At 32.1% G+C, this 12,326-nt stretch overlaps 2 protein-coding genes across 9 annotated transcripts; both read right to left on the reverse strand.

Annotated features, from left to right (window-relative positions):
* Positions 1–111: 111 nt before the first annotated feature.
* LOC111284660 (protein RRC1-like) lies at positions 112–7,380 on the reverse strand. 8 transcript variants are annotated; one of them, XM_022873482.2, is made up of 19 exons: positions 7,298–7,380; positions 7,069–7,174; positions 6,786–6,921; positions 6,553–6,598; positions 5,245–5,305; positions 4,981–5,133; positions 4,623–4,742; positions 4,355–4,520; positions 3,867–3,979; positions 3,589–3,660; positions 3,227–3,448; positions 3,035–3,093; positions 2,856–2,940; positions 2,625–2,762; positions 2,067–2,295; positions 1,893–1,916; positions 1,123–1,822; positions 816–982; positions 112–698 (listed from the first exon to the last, which is right to left on the reverse strand). In XM_022873482.2, exons 2-19 carry the CDS (start codon positions 7,141–7,143, stop codon positions 394–396), a joined length of 2,871 nt encoding a protein of 956 aa, XP_022729217.2. In that variant the 5' UTR covers positions 7,144–7,174; positions 7,298–7,380; the 3' UTR covers positions 112–393. The 8 variants fall into 8 exon arrangements, with proteins under 8 accessions (XP_022729217.2, XP_022729216.2, XP_022729215.2 ...); XM_022873481.2 differs by having other exon boundaries at positions 1,123–1,916; positions 2,071–2,295; positions 7,069–7,143; XM_022873480.2 differs by having other exon boundaries at positions 1,123–1,916; positions 2,071–2,295.
* Positions 7,381–9,707: 2,327 nt separating this feature from the next.
* Positions 9,708–11,845, reverse strand: LOC111286262 (enhancer of rudimentary homolog). Its single transcript, XM_022876145.2, has 4 exons — positions 11,630–11,845; positions 11,161–11,254; positions 10,593–10,713; positions 9,708–10,065 (listed from the first exon to the last, which is right to left on the reverse strand). The coding sequence occupies exons 1-4, from the start codon at positions 11,804–11,806 to the stop codon at positions 9,975–9,977; spliced, it is 483 nt and encodes a 160-aa protein (XP_022731880.1). The 5' UTR covers positions 11,807–11,845; the 3' UTR covers positions 9,708–9,974.
* Between the last annotated feature and the right edge of the window lie 481 nt (positions 11,846–12,326).

The following is a 12,326-nucleotide window of genomic DNA, read 5'->3' on the forward strand; positions in this document are numbered from 1 at the left end:
GAAAAAGACGTTGGCACTAACTTGAGGGCAAAAGGTGGCGTACATATAGTAAGCAATTAACTTGATTTTGCAAAATGCAAACAATCAAAGACATCAAAGAGAGCCATGAAATTTGAAAGCAAGCCAATTAAAAATGAATTTTACTACAATATGGTTCAAAAAGAACCAAATTTCGTCTCATGGGCTGTTAGATGGAATTATTGCATTTTAGCATTGCTGAAACCAATTTTCTAATGACAGATGCCGCAGCCTCCAAGACACCGAGTCATCTCCTCATCTCAAACCATCCAACCCTGGATCAGAAACCAACTGGATCAAGAATAGCCCATTAGCATACCCAGCTAATGCAGAAATTGAAAGCGTACATAAGGTTTGCCACAAACTTAGAAGATCTCATTTTATTCGCCTTCTCCTATCCCTATCTCTCTCTCTGCCTCTATCCCTGTCATGGTCATCCCTTTCTCTGCTTCCACTCTTTTCACGATCTCGCTCCCTATCTCTCCCCCTTTCACTTTCCAGATCATGAGATCTATCTCTATCCCTGTGCCTTTCAGGGTCCTTTTCTGAATCATTTCCTCTATCCCTGTCTCTATTTGATGATTTCCAAGGAGGGCTCTTACTTCGGCTTTGACTGCGATGTCGCTTTCTTGAAGAGTCAAGCACATCATCCCGCCTATCTCTCCCCCCAGACGTTCTTTCTGCAATTTCAATAATGTACAAACTAATATTAATATGTGCTTTCAACATTGAAAGAGTAAGGTACATAATTACTATTTCAAAGTACGAGTACGTTGTCAGCCAGCAAAATAACTTACTTCTTCCTGAAATATCTTCACTAGAATCTAATAAACCATATTCAGATTCTAGCCGTTTCCGATGAACTGCAACCCTTCTCTCAATATCCTCAGCATTTTTAATTCCTCGCTCCTCAAGGGATTCTCGATACTCTATCAAAGCAACCTCCAAACGTCTCAACTTTTGCCTAGGGTATTATAAGCATGGTGAAGCAACATTAAGTTAATAATTGCATGAGCAAATGCTGCTGCTCTGAGTTGATAAGAACATTTTGTTTTGTTTTGTGGCATTAAGAAATGACAATTCATCATAATAAAAGTACCATACCTCTGCTCTTCGCTCATTGAACTTTCAGATGGAGCTGGGATGTTTACATCAGTTCCAAACTCCAATTCATCAGCCTTACTAGGACCATCACCAGCATTCTCACTTCCAGAAGACGAGTAGCTCAACCCCAGATCCCTAGTGCTTCTCTTTTCTTCATCATCACTGTCATCATCCTCTCTAGCCCATTTAGAGGCTGGCAAAACAGGATCGATTTTCTCTTTCTTAGTGAATGCTTTTAGTTCAGGTTGTGGGATTGGAAGGGTTTCAGCCAGAGGTACAGACCCTTTGCGTTGTGAAAGGATCTCATCCTCTGCATAATGAGTCCATCCAGAAAATCCCACTGGCTCTGGTTCAGCAATTACATCTCTCTGACCACTAGAATACCTACTAGAACTCGATCGCAGCTTCAACTTATCATCCATTTCATAACTCTTCTGCTTTTCTGCATCTTCCAAACTTAATAGTCGGGCAACCATTATCTCTCTACCACCGACAAGAGACAATCCATTATGTCTACAACGTCTTTCCAGCTCAGCAAGTGGGAGATCCATTAGCTCCTTCATAGCTGCACCTTTGCCCATTGCCAAAGCAGCATCTTGATTGGCCTTAATCCCATCAACTGCATCTTCTGAGCCAGTCTTCTTTTCAATTTCTGGCGCATCACCACAAATAGAATGGAATGGGGCCACACCAGAGTTTCCTGATCGAAGAAAAGTGGCTTGCAGTCCGTTCACATATGCATCTGAAAAAAGAAACCAGTCTGACCATACCTGCAACACTTTCAGAACCCGTTCCTGCAGAAACCAAGAAAAAATCACCTAAAAACCCAAAATCCAAAGATAATATATATGCAGATAGCCACAAGCCAGTTCATTTAGCAGCTCCCAGCAAAAGAAACAAAATAAAAAGCAAATTGGAAGCTGGATAAAAAGTTAACATTATACCTACCTTGAGGGCCTCAGCAGTAATCCTTCCTGTTACACTGCGGTACAAATCATTAAAGCTCTCCATTATATCAGGCAATGTTGCTTCAAATTTGGTACGGTAAGCAGATGCATTTTTGACAGGAGCACTGCTATTATGAAGAATGTCAGAGACAAGCATAAGCCTTGCAACTTTAGTTGGAATAGGGGTTTCTTTAAGTGTCAAAGACTCTGTCAAAACTTCAACTATCTGCAGGGCATAAAATGGAAAAAAAAAAAAAAAAAAGGTCAAATTTATGTTTTCATAATATTGTTCAAGGTTCAGAACGTAACCTGGATATAGAAAAGTGTGCAAATAATCACACGTTAATACTAAACTTAGAACGTTGTTCCTGTCCCTTGAAACTTCTTTTGTTTCCACAATTCAAGACTCTTTTTTTAACTTTTAAGACAACAAGAAAAACATTAAGAAAAGGGCAATCCTCAAGAGGAGCACAGCCATGCACCATTACAGTTTGAGTAGAAGATAAAACTTATAGAGCATAAAAGTCAATAAGGTATGCAGTAGATAAGCAATACCTCTCCAGCAGCATCAGCATTATCCAAAGAAAAACCCATAGTTTCCTTTATCAGACTCCTCTCTAATGTCAATGCCCGTAGCATGTCCTCAAATTCGTCCCTTTGTGGATCAGTAAGTGTTCGCTCTGGCTCCACCCGCTGTAACAATTAATAAAATAATGGATAATTAACTCACTCAAATCACATGAAAATGAAACGATCTGGAACACAAGATGTTCATTTCGGGAATACCCTGCTTCTTCCAGCAGCATAGGTGGCAGTGGAGTCCTTTTCATGCTCTGGACTTTTTGTAGTCGGCAAAGGTGGTGGTACCCATCTAGAAAAAGTATAAAAAAGCTAAGAACCTTCAATACTGTCTTTACATAGTGAAAAGAATTTCATTAACAGTAAAAATGTTGGCACACCATTACCTCCCACTACCAGTTACCATGATAAAAGGCTCTGTCCGCCACCTTTGAAGAGTATCACCCTGCATTTCCACAAACATTGAATTTCTTCAATTACATTCCTTCTCATATAAACCAAAGCATGGTATATTACGTCACAATATAACACCAGGGACAAAACTAAGAAGATGCATTCAGATATCTAACACAGTTGACCTGTGCAAAAGAATATAGTCTCCAGACATAATAAGTATGTTCCTTTGAGCCAAGCTCAAACAAAAAGTTGAATAAAGGATTGCCACGACCCCTCTCCATAATAGCTTGTTCAAAAGCACATCCTCCATCAAGAACATAAAGAGCCATTGTATCAATCACATGGTGAAGATGACCATCCTCAGGTGGAGTGACCATTATATCTGGAACATTTGGAGTAAGGACCTGGCATCCAAAAAGAAAAAAACTATCAACATAACTACAGTATAGAGCAATTAAGAATTATCTCAACACGAAGATAAATCAATAGTATATAATTATCATTTTCTCAGAAAAAAAAAAAAAAGATAATTCAATTAAGTTACCAGTTCAGAATTCTGATTTGGAACAGATGAGATGGATGGGCCGGAAGAACCAGATAAGATTATAGAACCACCCTGCCAGTCAGAAAATAAGGTTCAGAACTACAGTATAGACAAGCAAGAGGCAGTGGCTTTTGTGAACTAACAACTCAAACCAAAGTTATACCATCAGATCCTAGCTTCAAGAGAGAATTTTGGTCTTAATCATCTTTTGTTCAAAAAGATATATGCAATTTATTCAAGTGAGCTTCAAATGCTTTTTGCATAAGAACATAACTGACCTCCTTACTCCTAATGGCCATGTGTCCAGGTGGGGGAGCGGGTAATGCTTGTGATGGAAGAGCAACAGATTTACCCCACCCAATTTTCAACTCGTATTCATAGACAACAACTCCTGTAAAACAAAACATATCTTCAATTCATATAGCAATTAAAATTAAAAAACAACTATACATCACAACATTTAGGTTCATATTGATCATAGATTAACAATAACATCAAAAAATGATAAAAACATAGGGCAGTTTAGCATTTGCTTGGAAATTAGATATTGCAATTTACAAATGCTTTACATAACTTTTACTAGTAAACAAAAAGGCATTTTTTAAAGAATATTACTTTTGGTCAAATTGTAACTATATGAGTAACATTGCAATACCAGAAGCATCTAAATTAAAACAAAAAAGACCGCTTGAAAGTTAAGGACATCAGGATGCACTCTCTTACGAGATTAATGACACAATATCTACATAAAGGCTCTGGGAAATACCTTGCATTTCATCTTTTGCAGCTTGTCCGTCAGCTCTATTCATGAAAGCCACAAAGCCACAATTTCTTTGCCGCCTCCGCTCTTCCTCTGTCCTAGGCCACATAATCTTCACACTAGCAATTGGCCCAAATCTTCCAAAAGTCCGCAAAAGAAAATTTTCGTCAACCTATATTAAGGACATTATGGTTAGAAAACAATTAAAAATTACTTGGCCACAAAGGGGAAAAGCAGATTAAAGGCAACAATTTAAAAACAACAACAAACATACCTTTGGTGAGAGATTTCCAACATAAAGATTTGTTGTTTGAGGATCACCATCATCAAATGATCCAGGCAGTTTTCCACTAGGATCAAAATCATCAGGCAGTTCATCAAAACGACTAGATGGCTGGAAAGGAACAACCAAGAATAAGATTCATATATCTTTATGGCAAAAAAGCAAAAAAAAATAAAATGTAATAGAAGCCCAAGATATGCTACATGAAAAAGAATGAAAATACTCAGATTACACATAAACCCCTGCACATCTAAGTGCAAGAAAAGGATAAAAAGGGAAAGATACATAAAATATTGATGGAAATAGACCCTGCTATTGAATAATAATTTAATCCAACATAAACACTTACAGCTGAACTGTCACTATGACGCCCATCATGCCAATGTTCACGCTCCTGGTTTCTCCTCTCCCTCATCTCTTGTTCATGCTTCAGCTCCTCCATAAAATGATCAATGTTCCGGGACTTTCCCTTCTCTTTCTCTTTCATCCTCTCCTCCTCCTTCTACAAACAGCATGGAAAAGTTTAGAACTAAATGTGCATAACAAATTGGAAAACTCAGTTGAGAATAATATAAAGACAAACATGTGCCATAATTTCAATCTCGAAATTCACCTTCTTCTCAGATTCCTTTCCCTTGGTTGCCAAAGGAGGAGGTATGAAAGATGGAACATACCTGCAGAAATATTAGGAGAGATAAACTTCCATTTTACAGAAAGATTTGCTTTCACAGTTCCACCCATTCTTTAACAAAACTTCTTCACTTTTCCTTATCAATGAACTTTAAAGGAGACTTTCTTGGGGAACCATTATTAAAACGTTCTATGTGAAGTTGACACATACTAAACTAGTTCTTAGATTTCATAAGACTTAATTTTTAACAAATTTTTTGTTGTTTGTAAAGAAGCATGCTGGAACAGCCTCCTTCAAAGAATCCAACTAAAAGCATTTTAAAAACATTTGGTAGCAGACAGATGAAAATTTGTGTTATGCTTCACTCTTCTATGATCACAAACTGAAATTACTACAAAATCGTAGAATATTTAACCTTTCCAAAATGTTATTAAAATAAAATGTTGGAAGAAAAGTGACATATTTAAAAAATGGAAAGCCAACCAGCTAGAAAAAAAACAGCAGGTTGGCCACTTTCATTCAAAATTCAATATCACAAGAGACAAGGTTATCTAACCAGCTTATAAATCCCACAAGTAAAGAAAATCATTCATGAAAATTTAATTGACTTGAGGGCTTTCCTGATCTGAAGTCAAGGAGACAACGTCCATTTGTTTTCCATCTAACAAACTGACATTTTAACTGTAAATTTAATCTAAAATTTTATATTTTGCAACTATCCTTCCCATAAAGTTCAAGCATAACAGCAGGACTGACCTGATGGCATGAAGGTATAACTTGATGACCATTCATTTGAATTAATCTTAATGAATAAATGGTTTCTTTAATACTTTTCCCTTGCTATCTCTAATTACTCCAATGCAGTTTGTTGACTGGAAGTGAAACTTTTCAAATTTCTTCTAAATTATGCCAGAGGTAACTAACATCAACACATCATTAACTTCCCACAGTTTTCGTTCAAAATGCAGATTAGTACTAATAAATATGTTAGAAAAGGTAACAAGTCCATAATGGAGTGGCAATTAATAGTTTAGATTCAGGAGATCATAAATAACAAGTGTTTCTTTTTCTAAAGTAGAAAAGGACCCCACTAATTGAATCTTCTCAAATTTAATGGCATGCAAGCTGCAACAAACTATGAAATTTTTTTTCATGATATTATAGAAGCCTTTACAAAAACAAGGCTAGAATGAAAATATCACTATCAACACCATGTAACTTTTTTATCTATGATGCCTCACCAAAAGTGGAATAGCATTGCATTATGGTTAATCAAAAGCAATTATTTACCTACTTCCCTTCTTTGGAACAGACACCTCATCTTTGGACTTTTCACCTGCCATCCGGGAATGAATAAAAAAGGCCCATATTCTTATTAATGTGTCCCCATGATATAATAGAAAAATCATTCTACTAATCCATAGTTAAAAACCAAAAAAAAAAAATCAACAATTAAAAACTGAGACAAATATATTAAAATTGCTGCTGAAAACACAAACGTTGAGTCTCTGAATCAAACTAACCTTCTGAATTGGATTTCAATCTCTCATTGGGATTGATTGTTCCACCTCGAACAAATGCCTTTGACCCAGGCGTATGATCTCCTTGAAATGATGCCACAAACTCCTCATACAATCGAGCTGTTTCATCCTCTGCCCTCTGATAGCGAAAAACAAAAACCCAAAATTAAAATTAATTATTTAGCTCAAATGAGTAAATAAAACTAAATCCAAAAGCTGGAAATCCTAACATGAAACCAAATTAATCAGAAGTTTCGAACTTTGTAGTTTAGGGAACTCGTTGTACCTTCTTCTTGGCTTCTTCCTCTTCTCTGTGCTTCTGGAAAGGCGTTTTCTTGCGCGTGATTGAAAACGAACTCATCTTCAAATGATTTAATCAATCATTCAAAACCCTAACAATTTAACCGTATAAATATCAACTTAAACCCCCAAATTGATTCAATCCCCACCATATAGTAAACCTAACAAATTACCCTCCCAGCATGAAGGATAAAGAATAAGGCGTGAAACCATACCTGACCAAATCGAAGGTTTCGTGCTATTGAGAGAAACGTCGCCAAAATAGGGGAAAACAGATAAAATAGAGCTCTTTTAGTATAGGGATTTATGAAATTTTTTAATTTCAGATTTTATCCCCCGAGTGAATAAAAAGTTTCGAGCTTTGGACGTTCAAAGCACGTACGAGTGAGAAAAAAAAAATTGGAGAAATTCGGAAATTGATTTAAAGTTTTCAGTTTAGTTCGATCGTTTTTACTATTTGGTTTTCATTAAATTTAAATATGAAATGTATAAATATTAAATTAAATTAAATTTTTTAATAAAAATTAAAAAATATTAAAAAAATAAAGTCAATAAAATTTTATATTTTTATTAATTTATATATATATTTTTTAAACTTTTATAAAATAAAAATAAATATTTTATACTTAAATTTATTTAAATATATTAAACTTTAAATTTAAAAAACAAATAAACTAAAATAAACTAATAAAATTTAATTCAAATTATATTAAATTATACAAAATTTAACTTATTCGAATTGAATTTTTAAATTTTATAATTTTTTTATTATTTAAAAAATAATAAAAATCAATCCAAATTATTGTTACTCTTAAAAATAAATTATAGGTGACTTAGAAAGCAAGTACCTAAACATCTACATTTCAAACTCTAGACCAAACCCTAATGAGTAATGACTAAAAAAAAAGGGTTACTACCATTTTTTTTATTGAATTCTATAACATTTTTTGCTAGCTAATTGGATTCTATAATGTTTTTATCAAATTTTACTTTTAAGCTGCTTGATTTACATATTTTAAATTTTAAGATAAAAAGTTATTAAGGAAAAAAGTGATATTAAAAAAAAAATGTAATTCTTAAATTTTGTTGACTTAAAAAAGTAAAATTTTTGTATTTAATTAACAAAAATATAAGATTATATAATAAAATTTTTTATTATATTATTATTGATAATACGTAAATAACACATAATATTTATAATATTGATATATAAATAACATATTATTTTCATTGAAATTGAATAGTTTTAAAAAATAAATTTTTTTATATTTGTAACAAATATAATCTTACAATTTTAATTGTTATTATAATGTTATTGTCTCTTAAGTACGTTGATCAATTTTAGAAAAATTGTTTATGTAATAAGATTAAATAAAAATATTTATATTTTATTTTTTTATATTTTAAACAAATACTATATTTTTTATCTTAAAAAGTCATATTTTCAATAAAAATTATATTTTTTTTAGAAACAACATTTTTATTAAATTTTAAAAAATATATTTTTCATACTTTCAACAAAAATTATGTTTTTATCTTAAAAACATTATCTTTTCAACCAAAAATTATATTTTTATCTTAAAAAAGTCATTTTTATATAATTTTAAAAATTATATTTTTTTCAAGTTTTCAACAAATATTATATTTTATATTTTAAAAATGTTATCGCTATTGAATTTAAAATATATATTTATCATATTTTGAATAAAAGCTACATATTTATCTAAAAACTACATTTTTTATCTTAAAAATATCATTTTGATTCAATTCTGAAAATTATTTTTTTCATATTTACAATAAAAACTGTATTTTTATTTTAAAAATATCATATTTTCAATATAAACTATGTTTTTATCTTTTAAAAGTCATTTTTGTTAAATATTAAAAATTAATTTTTTCATATTTAAAAAAAACCAAGTTTTTTATTTTTGAAACTATCATATTTATTGAATTATGAAAAATATATTTTTTATTTTTAAAAAAATATTTTTAATCATAAATTTTGTGACGATTTTATTTATAATATATTTATAACATTTTACAAAAATTATTATATTTTAAAATAAACAATTTATCTATATAATCTAAAAATATAATTAAATGAGAGCAAAAGAACAAAAAAAATTACTTTTTCCTGAAAATCTCGTAGGACTTAAAAAACTCAGAAAGAGGAGAATTTGCTATTCCCTCCAACTTTTTCACTTCTTATCACTATTTAAAATCTTGAAAAAAAAACAAACCCAATTTTCCCATTTTCGTTAACCAAATCAAAAAACCGAATACCCCATTGTTGTTTTTATTGATTTAGAAACTTAGTTTTGACAATTATAAGCACACCAATGAAACCGAAGAGGACCACCCCAACCGATATAATTATTGGCACATCATTTTTTTTCTTTCAGAATGGATTAAAATTGGCTTCCAAAGTTCAAGAAAAACAAACAGAGGAGGCAGAGAATGAAACCCGTAGCATGGCAACCTCTGGTAGAAAATATGGAGCTACGGCACCTTTCTTATCAACATTAAAAGGCAACACCGAACATGTAAAACAATTATAAATAGAATTGGCACACCCCTCAAACCAACCCTAAAAATCATCAAAATACTATGTTAGATGAGATGCCGTTGAGTTTTCACTTGAGGACCATTCCATATCAACCAAACATTAAATGATTATACAAGGTCAAGCTACCTAAACAAAAACATAATTTTTGCTTGAAGTACAACATTGACCACAAAACACCTTTGCTATCATCTGAAACTCTGGAGAAAGCTGCAATGGTTCTGAAAAATACGTGCAAAATGAGGAAAACAAGAGCACAATTATCAGATGAGGTATTCTGCACTTGATACACATTCTCTTTCTATAAATTCAATTTCTACGAAGAGGATTTAATGTGCCAACTTCTTAAGGTGTTGAAATACTTTCTGTTTAATCCATTGCCTGTCATAAGGCAAAAAAGCTTGAATAGTGTGATCATAGCTGCAAGCAAGAAATAAACAATAAAATCAGTTATCCCACCAAAGGATTAATAACATGGGTGCATGCAATATACCTGAGTAAAGGGACTTGGTAAAACCATTGGTTGGAAACTTTTCAGCTTCCCATGGGACACAATGGAACCATAATGTTCCACCTATTCAAACAGTCCAGAACCGCACAGACCAACAATCACATGCAAGCCATTGTCTGCCATTTATGTAAAGCCACACTCATCTTTTAATGCATGATGATTGGACCACTCTCAGTATCTAAGCAATACTCAGACTGCCCATCAGCAACATTCATTCCTTGGGCCTTGCATGGTCCAAGGCCAAAAATATTGTTATAAGTTGGAAAAAACTCATTCACAAACACATTTGAGTTTCAGCAAAACGGAAATCTTCTATGGTGACTCATGGACTCAAGACACACACATCACATGACTCATTAAACATGCAATATAACATAAATTACATGGGAATGATCCAAGAAAAAAAGTAGAGGAAGAGAGAGAAAGCGAGACATACACAAGGGCGCTCATATCCGCAAGGCCATCAATAAAATTGTAAAGATCAGCAATGTCATAAGTGATGTTTCGTGTTGCTGGATTTAGCTCCTTAAGTTTCCTTTCATATAGTCCACATATACCTGCAAATAGCAAACCACGTAATAAATTGTTAAACTTGTCAAATCATTTAAACCATGAAAGAAACAAGAGAAGGGATTCCATCTGGAGCATCATGTTGGAACCGCCCTGATTCATTCAACCAAATCATCTTCTTAATGCAACTCAGAAATATAAATTATTTTCGACATACATGTTAGAGAAAGAAAAACATAAGTACAATCAAATCTAAGAATCATTTTAAACTCCACAAGCCGACTTCCAAAACATACAGTCCACTGCCTGGAGTACAAGCTGTTTTCAAGATCACCAACGCAGCAGGAACTTAAATCAGAATCCAACAGGCAATCCGGTCAGTAAGATTAACAGTTACTCACAATAATCGCCGTCAAAAACTAAAATTTAAGATGACGAACAACAAAAAAAATAAAAATAAAAAGACAATATAAACAAAAATAAACAAAGCATACCATCCATAGCTTGACTTATGGAATCATAATCCATAAATGTTCTCGTTGCTCTGCTCTGCGAAGTCTGCATCAAAACAATGGTGTGCTTGTTTGCCTAAATTCACACAGAAAATTTATAAAAAAAAAAGGAGATTAAAAAAATATACTGACCATATTAATCAAATAAAAAAAATTACTTTTAAAATACGTTTGAGTGTCACTAACACGCTGGAAAGAATCAAAATCAACAAACAATTTCAACAAATAAAACCATAAATCGTGCAGTAATAATACTAAATAATAAGAAAATAGCTGCGATTTAGTAGGCTTGTGTGCCCTAATTTTATATCAAAAAGGAAACTTTTGAAGAAACCCTAGTTTCTGGAGGAAAGAAGAAGAGATAGACAAACAAGAAAGGGAGATTTTACAACCAAAATTGTTCAATAAGGAAAACAATTCAATGAAAAATAAAACGAGAAAGCCGAATTACCATGAGCTTCGATGTTGAAGAGGAACCGAAAGAGAATCTGCTACCAACGTTAAAAGATGAAGCCTCGAAAAAGCAACGGAAAGGAAGACGACAGACAAAATAAATAAAAGAAGAGAGTAATTGATGTGCTGCCACGTAATCGGAATGGTTGACGAAGACTTTGAAATATGTTGCCATTGCATTTACACGTTAAAGAGTTTTTTTTTTTTTTTTTTGTAAAATGTTAAAGATCGCTTATTAATTAATTTTTGCTTCCTTTTTTTGACTTTTTCCCCTTCTTTTTATTGCCTAATATGTTCCCTTTTGTTTGGCACTAAACTTTTTCTTGGAAGAATGGCTAAAAAAGAAAAGAAATTCTCTTTGAAGGAATTCAGCAAGTGAGAAATGTTTAGTGAAATTTCACATTAAAAATATTAAATTAAAATTAAAATTGAAAATGAAATTTTTTGTTATGAGATTAAGTGTGTAAATTTTGAAAAAGTTTTTAATAAATTATGATATATTTTTAAATTAAAAAAAATTTAATAAAAATTTTACAATTGATTCCAATATGAAATTTAAATTATAAATAATTTTTAATTATTTTTTATATATTATTATTTTTATATTAAATTATATCAATTTATCATTTTAAAATTTTTATTAAAATTTTTGTTAAAATCATTTTTTAAAAACTTCACAAATTTTAGAGATGTGT

This window comes from Durio zibethinus, chromosome 6 (genome assembly GCF_047325235.1).
Source record: "Durio zibethinus cultivar Kanyao isolate XHJ-2024 chromosome 6, ASM4732523v1, whole genome shotgun sequence".
NCBI lineage: Eukaryota > Viridiplantae > Streptophyta > Magnoliopsida > Malvales > Malvaceae > Durio > Durio zibethinus.